The sequence below is a fragment of the Cladophialophora psammophila genome (genome assembly GCF_000585535.1).
Source record: "Cladophialophora psammophila CBS 110553 chromosome Unknown aczJe-supercont1.7, whole genome shotgun sequence".
In the NCBI taxonomy this organism is placed as follows: Eukaryota; Fungi; Ascomycota; class Eurotiomycetes; order Chaetothyriales; family Herpotrichiellaceae; genus Cladophialophora; species Cladophialophora psammophila.
Genome location: NW_006912928.1, coordinates 1,299,635 through 1,320,372, shown reverse-complemented (window position 1 = coordinate 1,320,372; position 20,738 = coordinate 1,299,635). Strand labels below are relative to the sequence as shown.

The 20,738-nt window shown below is 51.4% G+C and overlaps 6 protein-coding genes across 6 annotated transcripts; 5 read left to right on the top strand and 1 right to left on the bottom strand.

The window, feature by feature from the left end:
* Positions 1–378: 378 nt before the first annotated feature.
* Positions 379–2,197, top strand: A1O5_05502 (uncharacterized protein; the record flags this gene model as incomplete). The annotated part of the gene is made up of 6 exons (XM_007746103.1): positions 379–577; positions 626–1,348; positions 1,409–1,482; positions 1,541–1,649; positions 1,711–1,775; positions 1,874–2,197. The coding sequence occupies 6 exons, from the start codon at positions 379–381 to the stop codon at positions 2,195–2,197; spliced, it is 1,494 nt and encodes a 497-aa protein (XP_007744293.1).
* A 275-nt stretch (positions 2,198–2,472) lies between these two features.
* A1O5_05501 (uncharacterized protein) lies at positions 2,473–3,314 on the top strand (the record flags this gene model as incomplete). Its single annotated transcript, XM_007746102.1, has 3 exons — positions 2,473–2,520; positions 2,595–2,639; positions 2,718–3,314. 3 exons carry the CDS (start codon positions 2,473–2,475, stop codon positions 3,312–3,314), a joined length of 690 nt encoding a protein of 229 aa, XP_007744292.1.
* Positions 3,315–4,019: 705 nt separating this feature from the next.
* A1O5_05500 (uncharacterized protein) lies at positions 4,020–5,919 on the top strand (the record flags this gene model as incomplete). Its single annotated transcript, XM_007746101.1, has 10 exons — positions 4,020–4,226; positions 4,287–4,367; positions 4,423–4,509; positions 4,565–4,693; positions 4,746–4,876; positions 4,930–4,994; positions 5,044–5,183; positions 5,232–5,334; positions 5,385–5,672; positions 5,726–5,919. 10 exons carry the CDS (start codon positions 4,020–4,022, stop codon positions 5,917–5,919), a joined length of 1,425 nt encoding a protein of 474 aa, XP_007744291.1.
* A 473-nt stretch (positions 5,920–6,392) lies between these two features.
* Positions 6,393–8,827, bottom strand: A1O5_05499 (uncharacterized protein; the record flags this gene model as incomplete). Its single annotated transcript, XM_007746100.1, has 3 exons — positions 6,393–6,568; positions 6,639–6,879; positions 6,959–8,827. The coding sequence occupies 3 exons, from the start codon at positions 8,825–8,827 to the stop codon at positions 6,393–6,395; spliced, it is 2,286 nt and encodes a 761-aa protein (XP_007744290.1).
* Positions 8,828–13,454: 4,627 nt separating this feature from the next.
* On the top strand, positions 13,455–15,173 carry A1O5_05498 (uncharacterized protein; the record flags this gene model as incomplete). The annotated part of the gene is made up of 1 exon (XM_007746099.1): positions 13,455–15,173. One exon carries the CDS (start codon positions 13,455–13,457, stop codon positions 15,171–15,173), a length of 1,719 nt encoding a protein of 572 aa, XP_007744289.1.
* Positions 15,174–19,122: 3,949 nt separating this feature from the next.
* A1O5_05497 (uncharacterized protein) lies at positions 19,123–20,337 on the top strand (the record flags this gene model as incomplete). The annotated part of the gene is made up of 1 exon (XM_007746098.1): positions 19,123–20,337. One exon carries the CDS (start codon positions 19,123–19,125, stop codon positions 20,335–20,337), a length of 1,215 nt encoding a protein of 404 aa, XP_007744288.1.
* Between the last annotated feature and the right edge of the window lie 401 nt (positions 20,338–20,738).

The window sequence follows — 20,738 nt, the reverse complement described above, 5'->3', positions numbered from 1 at the left end:
GTCTGTCAGGTTTACCTCAGCAACAGAAGCAGCTCGGCAGCTTGACTCCCGCGGCACGGACCATTTTCATACAACATGATACAATGAGATGTACCGAGTACTGATCTTTGAGCCAACAAAACAACGGCTCGGGTATTTACGGCCATTTCTTCGTTTTTGCGCCAAATGTCGCACTACCGGGTACGAGGTTACCCGCTGGTGGCTGACGGACAATCTTGCACCGAGCTTCACCGAGCTTCGCTATTCTAATTTCGTCATTTGACCGAGGAGGCCTTTCACTCTTCTCGCCTGTTAGGTGCGTGTTGTAATCTCTGTGCGCGCACCATCCATCTCTAGATTGTCTCAACTCATTGGCTCGGAGTATTATCATGGATCAGAATGTCTAGCACAGCTGATTCGGTGTCTCTGGAGCCTGAGACGGGCCCCGCACAGGATACGTCGGGCAGAGGCCCGACCTTCAAACGGGTCTATCAGGCATGCGAGAGCTGTCGACAAAAGAAACACAAGTGCAGTCTGGGAGATCCAGCAAACCCCAAACGGCCTTGTCATGCCTGTCGCAGAGCCAACTTATTGTGTGGTAGGTTCCTGACGTGGTATTCGAATGCGCACACTCACTACTCCTCAGTCCTCCCAGAGAGAAAGCGAAGAGGTCGGCCTCCAAAGAAATCCGGGCACAATGTTGGCAACGGCGAAATATATGCGGGAACGACTACCACGAGAAATTACGACTTTAATTTACCCTATCCCGCCAGCAAAGAAGGCCAATCCGCCTGGCAGACGTTTATGGGGTCTTTTAAACCCGTCGTGGGAAATAACGAAGGTGTTACAACGGGGGTGCCTCGTTCGCGAGAGAGTCATAACTACCGACAGTTACCGAGCTACGATCAACAAATGGCCAGTCAAACTCTAGCGACCTTTCCCCTCAGGAACACATCAGATGCTATACGACTTTTGGACCACGATCGAACATCATTGAGCTCAGAGCAGTCCGATGCGGCGGATGTGCTAGGCGCCGGCTCTTCCAGGCCACAATTCTTCCTCCTTCGAGAGGGCCTCATAGATGAGGCGACCCTCTTCAGACTATTTCACTTCTACCTTGGCTCGTTACACCCCATCATGCCGCTCATTCCGTATGAAAGGAGACCGACGACATCAGAGCACATCCTCATCATGGCCGGGCGGGAGCCGCATTTCATGGCCGCGATCCTTGTGGTGACAACCGGTCTGTTGGGGGAGTATACCCTACATCGTCATTTATGGCAGAGAGTGGAGCGGCTTTTTGCGCAGGTTGCGATTAAGGGGACGGATGAATCTCTGGAGATGATCGAAGGATTGTTACTCCTTTCAGGTACAATAAATCCGAAGCGAAAATTCCTTGTAGATAAGCACATGCTGACCTGTTTTGCAGAATACCCACCAAATATGGGCCACAGTACAGGACTGGGATTTGAAGATCGAATGTGCTGGATGACGGTCGGCACCGTGAGTCAGACACACACCCCTGGCTAGGATATCCATCGATGCTGACCCTTCCCTCAAGGCCGTCAGGCTAGGTTACCTCCTAGGTCTCGAGCAGCTGGTCATGCAGCCAGACGATATCGAGGAGAAATTTGTCGACGATCGCGGTAGAGGGAAGATTGTATGGGCTTGTGAGCCGACTCTCCGATAGCGCCTGAATGAATGTTCGCCCAGCCGACTAACCACTCGGAGTTCAGATTGCTACTGTCTCGATCGACAAATATCTATTCGCGTTGGCAAACCATTCTGGCACCGAAGTGAGTAGAAGCCGCCTTATTATCCCATTCTGAAACGGGCGCTGGTCCCGCCCAAATAGAAAGATTTTGTTTGGTCTTCGTATTTAAAGAATACACAGCTGACGGGTGAGCGTCACTCGACAGGTCCTGGGATGACGATCCAGCATCTGCACTTCGATCCGGCCGATGACTTCCCCCAGATGCGCGAGATCGAGGGCCTCCAAGATGACTATGCCGCATACTTGCAGTGTCTCATGCATATAACGCAGGTACTGAGCAACGCTCACGACCTGTTATACCCCTCCAAAAGCCACTCGCTCGCCATCGCGAAAGCCGAGCACTACTATAAGCACATCGATGAATTTACAGAAGGTAGGAGAGGATGCCTACCACTCGACAATATCCCTTTGCCGGCGTGTTTCCCTACTAATCTGGCCCTGTAATAGCACTGTCCGCATTCCGCAATAGATGGCAGAAGAAGCCGTGGCGAACGTACCCGATCAACGAATGCGTCTGGATATCATTTGTGAGCACTTGCCCCTCCCTTCCCCTATGCTACCCCGACTAATCAACCCACGGGGACTGGGCTGACAAAGTCGGCCTTCCACAGCACCATCTGCGCCTGTATATCTACTCGTTCTCTTTGCAGGCACATATGCAACGTGCAGAAAGCTGTAACGACGGTCGTCGGCCACTAGAGTACTTTCCAACAGGCCTGATGGGCAGCGTCGACGCCCGTTTCATCATTGAGGCAATGAATGCAGGGGTATGATAATCCACCATGAACCACCCCCTTCTCGGGGTTCTTCAGATAACTAACTACATTCTTTTTCCTCCCAGGCCGATGTGCTACGCTTGGCCATAGGCAGATTTCAACCTTCCGGGGTGCGTCAAAGAAAACATTCATTCATTCATTGATTATATCCCCTCCAGAACACCACACCAATCTAACTCGCTTCCCAGACTTTAAAATATCTTCCTTTGCGATTCTTTCAATTCTTCAGCCACGCGGGCGTATTCCTACTCAAAGCGGCGGTGATTGTCCCCTTACCGCCATCGCAGAAAAGGGCGATCCTTCACCTGATCCGCGGTCTCATCAGGTGTATGTCTTTGGCTTCGTCGGATCACAGACATCCCGCCGTCCGCAACTCATCTGCCCTCGACGGACTCTTGAGACGTATATATCGCGACCATGACATCCAGACCCCTGCCGTCACCTGTCCGTCCTCACCTGGCATTGATTCCTCCGGTCCCATCGCCAACGCGACGGAGTCTGCCACGGCCATGAAGTCTCGTCCGAGCGATTCCGACCTGCCCACCTTTCTTGGGAGCAGAGAATCTCCATTTGTCGCGGAGCGGCCGTTACAGGAACTCGCAGCCGACATCGATGCCATCTTTGGCCTTGATCCAGACAACCTGGACGTCACTTTACCGCTGACCACCGAAAATATTAGTCATGATCTTCCCACAATCATGCCTGTATCTGACATCTTTACGTCACTCTTCAATTACGATGATAGGGAGTTTTGGGGAGGACTCACTCCGACGACCTTGGATTAAAATATGAGCGCACAGTATCCAATAATAATTCTGTAATACCAGCTGCGACGGCAGAGGAAGAACCAGGAGCTATAAACTGCTCCGCGCCCCTTCCTCCCAAGGCCGCAATCAGGGAGTGCTGAGGAAAATGGCCTGGTCGATGACTCGTCTGCCGAAATGCAAAAGGCGAGGTTCGTAATGTCTAATGCCAGCTGCCAATAACGAGGATGGTTCAACCAACCGAGGTCAACGCTCTTTGTCCATAGAAGCCGTGGATCTGCACCAGCTAGCCGTTCTGTCCAGTCCTGGCTGGATTCGAGCTTGCTCGCTTGTAAGAAGGTTTTGGATTAAGACCCTTGCGCCGGCTACTTCCGGCCTATTTTGGCCTTTTTTTCAGACATGGTTGTGGGATTGTGTGACAATCCCGTACCATGACTAGCTGCAGCAAGTATGGTGCGTGATATATGGCCGCATCTACCCGACCGGGGACCTGGAAAATGCGCCGCGTTCTGGTGATTTTCTGTTGCTGCACCTCATCGTTTGTGGTTTGGGTCCATTTCTGCCGGCCAATGTGTTCACTACCAATTTTGCGGGGCCCCGGGGTGAATTCCCCATGGCGACCTACAAAGACTTGGTCTGGTCCCATGTCGACACTTTGTCGAACATCCGCCCTTGATTGAAATCGATACAGACCGTGAAACCGCTCGACTATACGCTCCCACGATCATGTCTCTTGACGATAAAGTGGGCATCCAGCATTACGACCAGGAGCTAACCCTCCATGACGATCCCAAGATTGTTGAAGCAGGCATTCAAGAGTATGTCGAGGGTACGCCAGAGGAGATCAAGCTGGTGAGAAAGATCGACCTGCATCTCCTCCCGGTCTTGTGGGCCATGTACGTCTTCAACTATCTCGACCGAACCAACATTGGTGTAAGTGGGGGGACCCTGCAGTGCGGTATACACACAGGTTGCGACTGACTCCTGGTGCAGAATGCAAAGGTTGGAGGTATGGAAGAGGACCTCAAATTGAGCTCTTCCGATTACTCTCTGATTCTCTCCATCTTCTTCGTGGTGAGTCAACCAGAGCAAAACAGACTCATGAAGAGGCGTCCTGAACCCGTTTTAGGTTTATTTGGTGTTCGAACCTCCTGCCGTTATGGTCCTGGCCAGGACGAAGCCCAGTGTTTTCTTGCCGACCATCATGATCGTGTGGGTCAGTGCATTGGTATCAAGGTCTTGGTTTTGCGGAAAGTGTAACTCGTATCTAGGGAGCTGTCTCGGTTGCCGTCAAGGGTATTGATAACCTCGGGGGTATGATCGCTTTTCGCATCGCTCTTGGTTTCCTCGAAGCCGGTTTCTTCCCTGGTGTCATGCTCGTCCTGTCCTGTTGGTATAAGGTTAGTCACCTCTGCATGGCTCTCAGGAAATCCCCATATTGACGGACCATAGCCCTCCGAGCTGTCGAAACGTATTGCGATCTTTTATACCGGCACCATCTTGGCCGGCGCTTTTGGTGGTCTGCTCGCAGGAGGCATTATCGATGGAATGGAAGGTGTCGGAGGTGTGCGCGGGTGGAAATGGTGAGACATCTATCACATCCAGTGTCAAAAACGCGCTTGCTCACTTTAATCAGGCTGTTCATCATTGAAGGTCTGGGAACAGTCGTCGTCGGTGTCGTTGCATATTCCCTCCTGCCAGGTATGTTACCGGAACGAGGAGACCGAAACTGTCGGCTGACGACACAAAGATTACCCTACCGATACCAAGTGGCTTTCCGAGCAGGAGAGAAAGCTAGCCACCACTCGCTTGATCATCAGGGAGGATCTGGACAAGAAGATGCCTTACAGGAAGGCCATACTCCTGTCCATCAAGGACTGGAAGATGTGGGTGAGTAGCGATGGTATTCCAGTCACAGGGCGATGCTGATCATCCAAGCTGTTCATGCTCTCACTGAACACGATCTTGGCTTCGGGTACGGTTTCGTACTTCTTCCCAACCCTCATGGGAGCTTTGGGCTACAAGGGTCGCATGGTGCAATGTAAGTCCAGCTGTCTTGGACGTTATCACCATCGTCTGACCCTCCCGCAGTCATGACCGTGCCCATCTACGCCGTCACTTTGGCTATTACCCTGATCACGGGTTATTCAGCCGATCACACCGGACAGAAAGCATACCACGTCCTAGGTTGCTCCACCCTTGCCGTTGTCTCGTTCATAATTTGCGCAGCTAGCGCGCATTTCCCCGTCCGCTATGCTTTCATCTGCTTCGGATTCGCCGGGGTACAGAGCTGCGTGCCCTTGTTGATTAGTTGGGAAGTCACCATGTTCCCGGGTCGAGAGCGACGTGCCGTCTCAGTCCCCGTCATCAATGGTTTCGGTAAGTCTTGCCACCTCCTCAGTAAGCAATTCCGGCTCACTGATTTTCGATAGGTAACCTGGCCTCCGTGTATGGGTCTTTCATCTGGCCTGCCCATGACGCCCCCCGATATATTATGGGCTTTGCCGTCATGACCACCTTCATGTTCATTGCAGGTTCTACTGCTCTGGTCATCAAGAAAATCTGGGATGACAAGGGGCTCGAGAGAATCGACTACGACGCTCTGGAGAACAGTCATCAGAAGTGAAATTTGAAAGATCCCGTTGAAGGTGCGGAGGGATCGATGGCAAAGGTCGTCAAGAAAAGACAGGCCTCGTTACCGGCGGGGCAGCAGAGAAGGGTGTAGATGTGTTATATCTGTACAGATGGGTCAGTCGCTTGGTCATGAATTTGGCCATCAAATCATTGTCATCGGCACCAGTGGTGCAAGCACCTGATGCCTGAGTAGAGCGTTAAGGACGGCCCCAAAAGGGTGCCAAGGCCAAGCGCTTTGTCGGCGCTGAACACCAAAAAGAGCTGTGTATAACACCAAACAGATGGACCAGAATGTGAAAGAGACAGTTCGTTATGGGGGAACTGCGACGGACGGACAGTCCTCGGCATGGTTGTTGTACAATCAGTTATCGCAAACAAGTCTCCAGAGCTTCAGATGAGAACCAACGTCTTACATCCCTGCACAGGTATATGATCTGTAAATCTCTCCACAGGTCGGCTGGCCTTCTATCCCTTGACTTCCTCATCGCCCATACCGACAGCAGAGTCGTGAGAAGTCGAGGCCTTGCTGGCTGCTCTCTCCCTTTCTTTTGGAATGTTGGGCTCGACAATAGAAGCGCTGCTGGAATCGACACCAGCATTTGGGCTCATTGGGAGTGTTTGTTTCTGCACCGAGTCGGGTTCTATCCAAATCGCCATCAGCAAAAAGCGGTGAAATGTGATGCAAACGAAAAAGGCGGATTTTTCACATACCAGGAATCTTTGTGATCTTCAGCCTTTGCAGCGTCTTCAGCGACTGTTGCAGAGTCGAGCGCTTCTGTTCGTGTTCGACTCGGTCCGCGATGCATTCAGCCGACTCTGCTGCTACATTCGCCAAGGTGTCTTCATCCAGCTGTTCCACCACCTCGCGGGGCAGAAGATCGGGAAGCTGCTTCAACAGGGTGCCCTCAACGGCATACATGTTGAATGCATCGATGATGGTTTTCAATGCGACCTAAAACATAAATAATCTGGTCAGTCAACTATCACGGGCAGCGACGACGTCTATCAAAAGCTGGAGCACCGCCACGGACCTTGTAGTATGCCTCCATCGCATTTGTGGCTTCGAGACAGGCGAAGCGATCAAAGTCGATTTCCGTCTGCGTGACAAGAGAGTCAAGGAGGGCTCGCATGTTGAATTCTCCACTATAGACCGGGCCAGAGCCTCCTTCTCCTTCAGGATCTTTGTCGAAGAAGTTGGCAAGTTTCTCAGCCATCAATCTGCGTGTCTCCTGACGTCGTCTCTTTTGGAGGTCTTTGATAAACGAGTGATTGAGCGTCATGGGGCGGTCCTCTTGATGCGGTCTGAGTACTTCGTTCGTCTTCTCGTAGAGTCCCTTACGTATCTCGTCCATTCTCGGCTGAACTAGATAGAGCTGGATGGCTTGCGCGGTTCTGGGGTCAGTGACATGGCCAAGCGCATGATCGATCGTCTCTTCTGTGGCACGTAGCATCTTCTCTCGAGCGCGGTGGATAATCTCCTCCCAGCGCTCGGACTGGCGGCGAAAGAGCTCGCCAATAACGCCAGGGTTGAAAATTCCCGGCAATTCCGTCCCGCGGTTGATCTTCATTCGGATATTGACATATTCCAGAAACTCCTCTCGTGTTCTAATCTCTGTGTAGGTGTGTTGCTTTAAGGCTTGTAAGTCTGATTTGTTATCAACCAGGCGGACAGTGTGGCCCCTCAGGCGCATCTCTTCTGTGAATTCTTGCATGACATTCTGGACTACTGCTCGAAGTCGTCTCTTATAGCCGACTTCCTCGCGAGAATCGTGAAAGAAAGGGTCCGAGTAGTCTCCATTGACAGAGTCTTTGACGAGGTCGCTGAATTTCTTACGGGCATCGTGGAGGTGTTTTCGTTGCAGGGCGACTGTGTGCCTTGGTTGACCAAGTTCCTCGAGCCGATGCTGACAATGTGCAATTCCGCTCTCGACGTCGCACAATAGTTGAGGAAGCTCCTTTGATATGTGTGAAAGGAGGATTCTGCTGAGTCGGGAGCGCAGACCCTTGATGCCAACCCTTCCTTTGGGCATCGCTTTCCAATCTTCTTGTTCGAAAAATTCGTCTTCTACCAGGTCTCTTTCAGCGGTTGAAGAGTCCCTGTCGCTATAACCACGGTTCCGAAGCATGTGCCAACCGAGTTTGAAGTTGCCATCATCTTTCTGCACAAGCTCTTGGTAAAATTTTTGCATGCTTGAACCTGGATCGAGCGTATCTGGCTTCGTAATGATGCCCAGCGTACGAACACCGAGCGGGTCCCGCAGCTTTGCATACTCCGTCACAATTTGGTTGTTGTAATTATTTTGGGCTGAGACCACAGCGAGGATGATACTTCTCTCCTTTGCCATATAATCCGTCACAAGTTTGCAAATGAGTTTTGCATCTATGGCGGATTGGTGTTTGTCGCCAGCGTGGTAAAGTCCAGGCAGATCGACAAGTGTCAAATGAGGTTGGGTGGGTCCTGAGAGCTCTACCCTTAGGGTGTCTTTGCTGAAAGCTTTTCGAGCGCCATCAATGCCCATTGCCACTGCCGCAGCATCAACAATTTGTGGGAACTGGTCTAGGGAAGTTGTTGGTGGTACAAAACTTGTCAGAGTTTCTTGCTCTGCTTCTGTGCGGGTTTTGTCTGGAATGATTGTAATCTTGACTTGTGAAGTCGGGCCTCTTCTCAGTACGAGTTCGGTAGCGAACCGCGTGCACAAAGTATCTTTAGTCGGAAAATGGAGACCTCCCGAGATAGCTTCCAAGACACTTGATTTTCCCGCACTCTGATCACCGCAGACAATCAGCTGTGGGAGATCGATATAGCGCTGGATGCCCTGGGACCTCAAGCTGTCAACAGCATCAAGGAGCTCATCGTGCTCTGGAATCTGTAAGTGAACATCAGGTTGAGTCGGCGCCATGGTTTCTGAAGCGACTTTTTTGGAAACAGAACCTGGAAACCGAGACGTCAAAAAAAGGATTTTGATGCAGAGTTAACGAAGGAGGTAGTCAGTCTTTCCATAAAGAAAGTGTGCATATGCTCGGTACAGAGGGAGGTATATACATGTATATGTCTCCTATGTCAGCCTGACGATCACAACTCACTATGTGAGGAAAAAGTAGTCTGCCTCTCTTATCTGAACCCTTGCATATTTTCTAGAATGGTTGCGATCACAGGATGCTACGTTGCTGTGGCATGGTTATGGAAGACAAACCTTGTTCCGATTTGCGACGCAGAAGGTTTGAAATCCAACAGAGTCAGCCTCGAAGGGAGGTGTTATTCCGATCCTCGAGCTTGGCCGTGATTTGAGCGCTACCCTTAACATGGAGAGTCGACGCGGTGTGGGATGTAAGCTAGCTTCAAAGTGCTCAAGTAGAGGTAACGTGGCTGATACTTGGCCAAGGGACTCCCAGAGGAACTACGCCAATAGAAGTTTCAAGGTGCACATTTGCCTCTTGTGGCATCAACAGTACTAACCATGGAGGGTGGCAGGGAGTGATAGCTCAGGCTGTGAAGCGGAGTTGCATGCTAGCCTGGGGCAGCGTGCCTCCAAGGGTATCGTTTCATCATTCTGCGCCAAAGCCGCCGAATAAGCGCAAAGGGGAAAAGATAGGAGGGTATCATACTTGAAGTGTTGGAACTAGGCTGCTCAAGAGCAAGGCATCAAGATGTCTATGAAGCGGAGATGTTTGCGTATGTCCGGAGTAGGTGGTGTTAATAGGAGTATTACCCAGTACGCGACGGCTTGCCGGCCCGCATCCCTGCCGCGCGGACCTGCCTCTTGTACCCATATCCTGCTCAAATTGTGTTAGCTCTTGTTTTCCGGATGTCTCGACCCAAGACACCCCTGCAGTAGCTCATGTAAGGGTCTTTTGATAAGTACGGCGTTGCAAGGAAAGTAAGGTGGGGAAAGAGGGCGAAGTTCTCGGTAAGGGGCTGGGAAGAGTTTCGCATAGCCGCCTTCTTCCGCTTAGGGTCTGTGCCCCACCAGGCCATCCAATTGCGTGTATTGAGGCTGGTGGGCTAGAGGCTTACCGGTAAGATTGAGGCTTTGCACGGAGTCCATTTGCAGGGGGTGCAACTCGTCTCGTTGCAGAGAACGAGCTCGACATCTGCTGTTCTCTTCTGCCTTGAACGCCTCGTTGTCTCAGAACCTATCTGCAGGAGCTGAAATTTGGTGCTAAGCAAGGGATGTCAAGCACGTCATGAGAGCATAACTCGTACTTGGTAGATAACAAAGTACAAACCCTGTAGGTCCTTCTGTGTGTTGGTCCCCCCAACCCAAGAACCCTAACCACTTTCTGTAGAGGCAGGTCTTTTTCCCGCTGTGCAGGCTGTGTTGATAACAGGCCAAGCTCCTGGTCTTCAGGAGAGGAAACAAGCGACCATGTATGTTTATTGCCGTAGGCAATAACAACATGCTGCAGTTGTCGTCAACATTAGATCTGAGAAGCAAAGTAGATAAACACCCGCCTCCAATGACAATCGCCAAGTATGACCAAGTGTAGACTATTACTAACCTCGGCATCTTTTGCGACAAGTTTGATTTTGACCATGAATAGTGTTCTCATATGGCGTGAGATGTCCTCGAATTTCCTTCGCTGCTGTTTGAGGTGAAATGCATTCCTGTGATCGTGACCGTTGCGCAATTGTCGTTCCTGGCTCACAGAATGAAGAGGTTTGGGTGATGCTACGAGGTACGAGGCTGATCATCCTGGCCATGAGCTTGATACGCTGCGTTTGACGAGCAATACCTCGTACTCTCTCCATAGCGTATGTAGCTCTTGTGCAGGTGAGCTCTTTAGCGCATTGGCACGCGGAATTCGAGCTATTTGGGCAGAGCAAAGAGACAGCGAAAGGGACGCTCCTCAGAATTGTAGCTCTCGCCTTCTCTTCGACGATGATTATATTGTGATCCTCGCTGCCAATGCAACTACTGTCGAGCATTGTCCTGCATATGCGCTCACTGTGTGTCATCGCCTCTTTGGAATCCCTCCACTGATTCTTCAAACTCATCAACTCATCATCCCCAATCACTTCATAGTCGGTTACGCGCATGCCTCGTCATGTCTACAATGAAGGCTAGGCCTCTGTATCCATGACTGGCACTACAGGATGGTGTGCTCTACCCTTAGAGCTGTGGGTTGACGTCCTTGGGTGACTTGGCCATGATGACCTCTAGAACATGCGTCGAGTCCTCATTGATCATGGTCATTCGGCAACATCTGTTCTCTACAATACCGTCCATATTAGCCCCGACACACGAAGCTTCGGTCGTACATTAGAGATAGCGCAGAGGGAGTATTCAGCAGTCCACGTGGGCTACATCTTCTACCATGTTGATAAACGTCCCGACTACATATTAAGCAACGCCAGGTACTGGGAGAGGATATCCAACACGGGTATCGCTGCGGTTGAGAAAATATACCGACACCACCATGTGAATGGAGCCGACGCCCTACCAGCTTTCTCTGAACTAGATGAACTACCAGAATTGCTTCGCTTAACAAGCAATCTCATTCATCTTGCGTCAATAGCGACAGTGCGGGAATTTGACCCGTTCTCTCCAAGCCGGATCCTCACTGGGGCCCCAAAGAAGCCCCTAGAGCTTGGATTTTACGACGGACGTCCGTTTGCGTCTCTTTTTGAAGCGACTTCGCATTTGACCCTGAATAAAGTGCATGGGAATACACTGTCTTGGGATACCTTCGTAGACTTGAATGCTTCACCAGGAACGGCCCTGAGACTCGACCCACCGCGAGAGCTGCATCTTGGTCTCTGCAATACCGATTTCAATTGTTAGCCTGATTCTCTCGGCACATTGCGGGTGTTGCGTGTTTCCCTTGGACATTACGGCAACTTTAAAGTATTCTCTCTAGATCTCAACGAATTCTTTACAACCTGTATGGCACAACGTTTGGAGTAGAGGTCCAGGGACTCTGTTTACAAATATCACTTGCCGCGACCGCCATCTCTCAACTTCAGGACCTTATCACGTTTGAGGAAGAATTCATCCGCTTCCTCGGATCACACAGCGCCACGCTGCGGGCCCTTGAACTCGCCGATCTGATGGTTGTACGAGGCTCCAGTGCACACGATCACATTTCAGTTGCAAAGTCGACGGCCAGCATTATATCAGTCACCAAGCTTCTATAGTGTCCACATTCCAAAGCACCCATGACATCTGCAAATTGGACAGAGCCAAAATCGCAGGGAAATTCACAAACAGATATGATGAGGCTTCTTATGTCAACAAACCCATGAAGGAAGGCTTTGCATCCCGAATCCAGCGCTTCTTGTGCCGTCGGGGACCGTCGCCATTCCCACCGTTGCCTCAGTATCAGCAGATGCAAGAACTTTCTATTATAGTGGAACATAGCGGCGCACGCAAGCCTAGACAACCTGCAATGCAGACCTGTGAAGATATTTGGAGGTGATCTCCCTCCTTTCGACTAAATATATGTGTAATCATAGATCTACGCAAAGCTTTGCTCCTGGTACGATGCAAGATATCGTTCTTTCCGGGGAAGCCCCATGGATCCTCCCGTATCCTGAAAGCCAATATTTTTCGCCGTCTATCGACGAGTCGTTTAACCCTCTGGGCTGAGAGCAAGAAACTAAGACGAAACAAAAAGCCCAACATCTTTTGCAGTGCGATTGGACGGCCTGCAATTCTCAACAGTGGCAAAATTCGCATCCTTATGCGGCTAATTTGAAAGGAGCTATTCTGATGTTGGTGCTCCTCGACACCTCCATGCGAAACTGCTTGCTCGGACAATCTCGCTCATGTGGATCGAATCTGCCGAGGCATCTCGTTGCATTGACCTCGAAGGGCAAGGCATGGTACGACAGTCTTACTCGAATAGCACAAAGTCGCATCTAACTATGACATCGATGAATGAGAAATGCTTCTTGTACGAGAGACGGAAACTCCGGGGTCTGCTGCAAACGCCTTTTTTGTCCTAGATCACGGCCACGTATGAGGTGGTCGCCTCCTTCGAGTCTTCTCCGCCTCTGACGAATAGTTGGTGTGCAAAGGGATGTCGAAGTGGTTACCAGATCGGATCCGATACGCACATCATACTGGATGCAGTCGGCGCCCCAAGGGCTGACAAACCCGCCAAGGCCGAGTTCCCTTTTCACTGGACCAAAAAAAGATGGGTTTCATTGCTGTCCGCCCTTCAACTTGGTACGAGCCGTACATGCCTGCAGTTCCCCAGACTGGACGCTGCAGTTGCGGGGTCCGGGTCGGTCCTCGTGAGATGAATGCATCTTTCTAGGCACGAGCATCCCTTTTTTCATCCGTGGTTCGGCCTGGATGCGCATGGATGTGTCGTACCGTGTCCGCAGCTAGGCTAGCTGGTCGTACAACCGACAATGAGCGGGGAAGCTCTTAGGGAACGGAACGATGAACTACTAGTAATGCAGGGTAGCTGGACTTCAAGGATATATAAGAAGGAAAGAAGGTATATTGAGCTGAACCCACTGCCTGGAGAGCACTTGCATATCCCATCCTGTTTTTCGTTCGAGATTGTGCAACAGCCGCAATGATCATCGAGCGAGACGTTCCCATCTCTATGGACGATGGCCTCGTCCTCCGCGCAGACGTGTTTCGACCCGATTCTGGTGCTCATCCGGTGATCATGACACTCGGACCGTACGGAAAGGGCGTACCTTACCGTGTAGGCTTCAAGCCGCAGTGGGATTGGCTGATCTCGACGTATCCGGACGTCTTACCGGGCTCTTCACGCGAGTACATGAACTGGGAGACGGTCGATCCAGAGATCTGGGTCCCGTGGGGCTACATCTGCATCCGCGTCGACTCGAGAGGAGCAGGCCGCTCGCCAGGGTACCTTGACGTGTTCTCGCCGCGGGAAATCAAGGACTACTACGAGGCGATCGAGTGGGCGGGCACGCAGCCCTGGAGCAACGGCAAGGTCGGGCTCAGTGGCATTTCCTACTACGCAATCACGCAGTGGCTGGTCGCGTCCTTGCAGCCCCCGCACCTCACAGCCATGATCCCTTGGGAGGGTGCGGCGGACTGTTATCGAGACATTGCGCGGCACGGCGGGATTCAATCCAATGCGTTTTTCGAAGCCTGGTATCCCAGACAAGTCGTGTCCGTACAACATGGAAATCCGAAAGCGGTCCTGGATCCCTGGATGAACGAAATCGCGAGCGGTCCGGAATCTGACTTGCTCTCCGACGAGGAGTTGAAAAACAATCGCTGTGACCCTGTCCAGGATGTCCTTGCGCGACCTTTAGACAGTCAATGGTACCGATCTCGCTCGGCCGACTGGAGCAAGGTCACGGTGCCCTTCTTAAGCGCGGCGAGCTGGGCTGGATTTGGCCTCCACCCGCGAGGCAACTTCGAGGCTTTCACGCAAGCGGCTTCGAAACAGAAGTGGCTCGAATGTCATCCGGGTAGGCACGAAGAGTGGTTCTACCTGAACGAGCCGATGGCGATGCAGAAGAGGTTCTTCGACCATTTCCTCAAGGGGGTCGATAACGGTTGGGACAGGGAGGCCCCTGTGCTCTTACATCTACGACGGCCATTCACTGACAAGTTCGAGCTTCGAAAGGAGCCATCTTGGCCATTGCCGAACACAAAGTGGACGAGGATATATCTCGAGGCAAATCAATCTTCGTCACCTCTCCTGGCATGGGAAAAGCCATCGAAATCTTCCAGTCTTAGTTACATGGCAATGGAGGAGAGCCTGACATTTACCTCACCACCATTGGAACACGACACGGAGATCACAGGTCCATTGGCCGCCAAGTTGTTTGCGTCTTCATCCACGGAGGACATGGATCTGTTCGTGACCTTCCAGGCCTTTTCACCCGAGAACCGCGAGGTCGACTTCCAAGGCACAGTCGACCCTCACACTCCGCTTGCCCAAGGCTGGCTGCGAGCATCTCATCGGAAGCTGGACACATCCAAGAGTCTTCCGTACAGACCATACCACAGCCATGATGAGGTATTGCCTCTGGATCCGGGAAGGGTATACGAGCTCGATGTCGAGATATGGCCAACCAACATTCTCCTCCCAAAGGGGTATCGGCTGGCGCTACAGATCAGCGGCAAGGATTTTGAGCGCCCTCTACCACCAGACAAACCTAACGAGGCGTGGATTTCCCGGGGCTCCGGGCCATTCTTGCACACTCTTCCCGCTGATAGGCCAAATGAGGTTTTTGGTGGGTGGACCACCATTTTCACTGGGGCAGAATCTCCCTCGTTCCTTATGCTTCCCATCATCCAGGCTTGAAAATTGGATAGAGGGTGCAGAAATTCTTCCATAATTTGAACATGAATAATCCGCCCAGTACCATTGATAGTGGTTGATTCCATGTTCCACCTCCATAGTAGAAAAGAATGCAATGCGTTATTATGGCACACGAGGACACGTAGTGTTGGGCCCCACGAGTGTGTGTGTAAAATGTCTTTGAGAGAATCCTTCTCGAAGGTGAGTTGATGCGAGCAATGTGAGAGGCTGCTCAGATACAGAACCTTGACATTCTGGAGGATATTTGCAGCGTCCTTGTGAACGCTCCGATAGGTCTGCTTGCTGTATTTGTCAATTGACAGGCACCACTCATCGAGGAAGTAACTAGTCTGCCGCAAGGGGTGAGACCAGGGCGCAAATAGGCAAATTCTAGTCCTTCTAGAGGGGTTCTGCCGTGCATGAAAAGGGTAGTCGGTCAGGACTCTGTTGTGGACCACTCCCGCAGGATGCGGCGCTCTACTGGGTAGAGTCAATCTCGAAGAATAGCGAAGGAATGCTAAGGAACGCGAAAACGTGGAGCGCGTAGTCAGGGTTAAGACCATGTTTGAATGCGATTGCCACGCCCATGAGAGCTTGCTCCAATTGAGCTCACAAGCCTGCGTTTGGGGATGTAGATCCCGCGGGGGGGTTTGTACCTAGAACCAAATGCAAGGGCAAGTCAGTGGAAAGTCAAATGCTGCATCCGTCAAATGCTGCATCCGTCAAATGCTTTCTTCCATCGTGAGATCCGATCTTGTCCCGTCGACAGAGCCGCCTCATATATTATGCTTCGTCCCCACATACTCCAGTTGCTTTATGGGAGCCATCCTGGATTCCGCGCGGCAGTTTGGCTCTCTGCTCCCCAGTCCAATCACGAATGGGGCTCTGAAGTGTGACTCCGTGCCAGTGCAAGGTATATTGAACCGAGTCCATCTACTTGACAAGAACTCTGCCCTAATGCACATCAAGCGGACGCCGCCAAGCACGATTAAGGGGGGTGAGCAGTATTTCGAATACCGGGAATGGCGAATGAGGCGTGAGCCTTGACCCCATATTAGCCTAACGTCCTGAAGGTAAATAACTGTTGGGCCGGAACCTGGGATTTGCACTATCAGGGCTCAACAACCCAATATGATTGTTTGGTAATGGAGGGATCCTGAGCACGGTGTAGTATGCGACAGAGGCACCTTCGAGCAAGGGGCCAAGATAAGTTCATCCTGCCCAGTGCCCCTAGGTGTGAGAGGAAACTGTCATTTTGGGTAAGTTAGACGCGGGGACGTCACGAGAATTAGGTTGCGGAAAGACGGGCGAACGTACCATGGAGGAAGACGCGCACCAGGTAGAGGGGGGCACCAACAAGATCTACAGGATGCGCAACTTTTGAAAGTATACCTAACTCTTAACAGGACTAAAGGAGGAAGATGATCTACAATTCGAATGCAATTGGGTGAAAACAGAGTTTTCTGCGGAAGCGAACCTTGGGCCAGTTCGGGGACTGGTGGATCCAGCACATGCCGCATAGGCTTGAGAGGTGAACAGCGAGATTGAAAACTTGCAGTGTCTGCATGCCAGTCGCCAGCATTAATTGAAGCATGCTGCTTCGTGTCGGTATTCGGTATGCCGCTTTGAGAATGGCTCGGAAGACCTGCTCAAAATAGTGAAAACCAAACCCGGACAGATTAGCTTTCCATTCGAGTGGATTAAATCCCTGTGAGGTTGCATATCATCTTGGTCCATGACAAATCGAAGTCTCGGAGAATTCTATTGAGCTTTACAAACCTGATTGGTTGGGTGAAGTGATCTGAAACTTGGGGGAAGGATGCTGTACTCTAGGTTGGCGGATAAAAATCGAGAAGTCATCCAAAATCAACCCTGCTCCGAATTCTGACTGAGGCAGGGGCAAAGCGGTAGCGGGCCGGATGCTGGTGGGCCCCTGCTGCCATTGAGCTTTCGCATCAGTTGAATTGACTTGATGCTAGAGACAGAGAAGATGCTTTCAGTATCGAAAATGCTTTCAAAATTCTGCGCTGAGCGACGTCGGAAGATTTGTAGAGGGATAACCTTCGGGCCTCAAGAATGGCACGGCTCCAGATCTAGGTAGCTGGCCGTTTAAAAAGTTGTGGTGAACATGTCTGCGGCGTATCGGAGATTATGGAATGCCACAGCTGGTTCCATGGAGATCATGTTTGTGACCGCTATCATATGGGTCGTTCGTCACACAGACAACCCGTCGGTAGCCAGTCAGCGAAGGCGGACCTTCGGCAAATCACCGCTCAGTCAGAATCAGGACCCGCCCAAATTCAATGCTCGCAGCAGCGAGAGCATGGAGAGCATGATACCGGTCCTGACTGCGTGCGGTTGTGGGAAAGCATGAGGAATGTGACTGGCGCTGGCCCGTGCATTGGCAGGGGACTGTGGAGTAACCGTAGGCCCCCTCCCAGAGCACAACGAGCAGAACCTGGTTCTAATCGACTTCCTTTCACAACGGAAATGGCTCTTGAAAAGCTGGCTTATTCGAGTTGACCTTGTCTAAGTCAATATAAGCTCTCGACATGATTGGTAGACGGACCTGTGTGTTCAAGGGGAATTCCCGAGGTCCTCTGAAGGCTGGAGAGACCGGATGCGCTTCATGGAGAGACCCAAGGAGAGCTCCTAGGACCAGGCTACTCCTTTCACCGCTCACGACTCCCGGTACTCTGGTAGCATGGATGAGGAAGCCCGTGGAGTTACCCTTTTCCCTTTCCTTTTGCTTTCATCGAACCGAAAACAAAACAAACCGTTGTCAGAAAGCGACATTTTGGCCATGTTTCCGGATGCGGCAACAACTGCAGCTGAAAGCGACTGTCGTCGTGCCCAAAGCAACATGGTGGAGACTCTCGCTGTTGATTGATATGTTTACTTCTCAGAGTCTTTCTCCTCCTTTTTTTTCTGCATTGACAAAGATTCTCGTTTTGCTGGCAGTCAGTGTCTCGGTGTTGAGATTGCTATCCATCATCCTGCGGGTAATTGAGACAAAGCCAACTGCTTCTGGCGTCATCCAAGTCAGTCTGGGAAGGCTGCCATCCTCCTCACCGCAAGTATCGCACTCCAACTATACTGCAGCATACCGACACTTACTCTTTGAACACCGCAAACCCCTTTAATCCTCTTCCCGTTCAAACGACGGGTTGCTGCGACAATTGATAAAGACGGATCTGCATTTGCAACCTAGTCTCATCAAGGACAACAGAGGCCTTTCAACAATTGTCTTTGCCATCAAAGTAGCGCCGTTGGGATAAAGCGCTCCCTCCATTGTACGGCTTCGTCCTCGAACGGAGGGCGACAGATAGCAAATCTGACAAGCCTGAGACTTGCATTGGGCGGTGCTGTCAGCTCGATACAAAATCTGGAACATCGGCTCAGATAATAAAGCGACTGCCCCAAACAGTCAAGAGACAGCTCAAACCTTTAGCAGCAAGGCTCTATCACATATAATTGTCATTCGCTCCAGTCGGCAAGCTTCTCGGTGCTTGATTGCTTGGGAGTGACAACAAGGGCAAAAGGTCACGTTCAACTTCATATCAGCTTGCACAGTTGCGTTTGCCATTGGAACGACTTACCGCACCAATGGCCCAAGACTCTGTCACTAGACGCCCACCGTCACCTCCTCATTCAACCGATGGCCATTACAGCCAAAGCGACGATACCAGACAAAGCGCACCAGTTGTTGTGAAGCCAGAGCCATTCACGCCGCCAATGCCTCAAGCATCAATCATACCAGAGATTATCTCCCACCAAACATACGTAAGTTGTTCACAGCACAAACATGGTAGACAGATGCTTACCTCGCGCAGGATCCTTATGGCGACCCATCCCTTTATCATACAGCGCCTACCCCGATCTACTGCACGCCGCAACAAGTAAGTTTGGAGTCCACAAGCTCGCCAACGCGACACACTGACCAAAATAGGCCATGGCTAGATCTGTTCCATCTCACACTCCTCCTCGAAATATCGGCGTCTTGACGCGCAGCGGTCGAACTATCGGTACCCCATCCAGCCCTGGAGGCACTGAATCATCACGTGCTTCACTGTCACCAAAGTCCCGCAAAAGTCTGAGAAAGAAAGCCGGCAACAAAAAGGGAGGACCTGCAGTCGACCAACCACTCAGCATCCTCACAAAGGATTATAAGACACCTGTCCGTGATATGGGACTATGGGTGAATCGTCCAGTCGAAGAGCGACTGGCAGAGGTTGAGAGAAAGAAAGGATATATTTCCAGGCCGATGAACTCGTTCATGTTATATCGATCTGCGTATGCAGAGCGAGTGAAGCAATTCTGCAAGGAGAACAACCACCAAGTTGTCTCACAGGTGACAGGCGCGAGCTGGCCTCTGGAACCGAAGGAGGTCAGAGATCTGTACGAGCGATATGCCATCATCGAACGTGACAACCATGCCGCAGCCCACCCCAACTACAAATTCGCACCAAACAAGGCAGGGAAGAGGGCAAGAAATGATGACGACGTCAGTGAAAGCGATCCGGAATGGGAAGGCTCGGTCAAGAGCTCCAAGCGCAGTCGCAGCGCCCGGCGCTTCGAAAGCAGAAGTGCATCCTTGACGCCATTCGATGACAGGCCATCTGTATATCACCAGGTGATACCACCACAGCAGCATCACTTGTCGGCATATGAGCTGAGCAATCCGTACGCACCTGCTCAGATAATGGTCAGCTCCAACGGCATGGTTGGCGACTATTATCAGCCTGCAACCGCTGTGGGGCCGTACGAGCAAGTGTCGGATATCACTTATCGGCGGCTGGATGACCCGTTCCCTCAGTACCAAACCACAATGGGCCTGGTGGGAATGCCGCACCCTGAGCACCCTGAGCTGTTGACAACGTATCCTGCGCCTCAGCCGATGGCGGTACCCGTTCAGCACGACATTCTCGACCCTCGTCTCGGACAACTAGATCCCAGCTACCAGATCGTGTATTATGAAGGCGGTGCGGAGCCAGCACATGAAATCCCAAGGACAATTGCATATCAATCTGCACCACAGTTTGAGCTAAATTACCAGCCTGAGGCCTATCATCCGGGTCTGGCAACGTTGACGGAGGAACATGATGTATGGGCAGAGCCGGAGCAGGCGGGATCGGACTTCGATTCAGAGTTCCAGAAGCTGAGTTGATAATTACCGCAGAGAAGAACGCGGTGATTTCATACTTGTATGAAGACTTATTGGCTGGACTTTGCATTGCATAGCCTTGGAGTTAGGTGATATATTTGGCTTTTGTACCTGTTGAGCAAGTCGCTTTGTATTATTCTCCGATATCTTGGAATCCCAGGGCCATCAGGAACAAGTGTCGCTCAAACCCGTCTCGAGTTCAGTTCAACGAGAGACAGGAGGTTATTGAATAAGAACAAAGAGTCATGCTCGCATTCTTTTCCTTTTTCTGCTTATACGCAGAAGGAACAAATTTCCGTTTCTGGTCATCTAAAGTGCAGTAGAGTAGGACTACAATACATGGCGAGGTGTGAAGAATTTGTAAGGTGAGACCTCGAAGTTCAAGTGATCGACAAAGCGCAAGA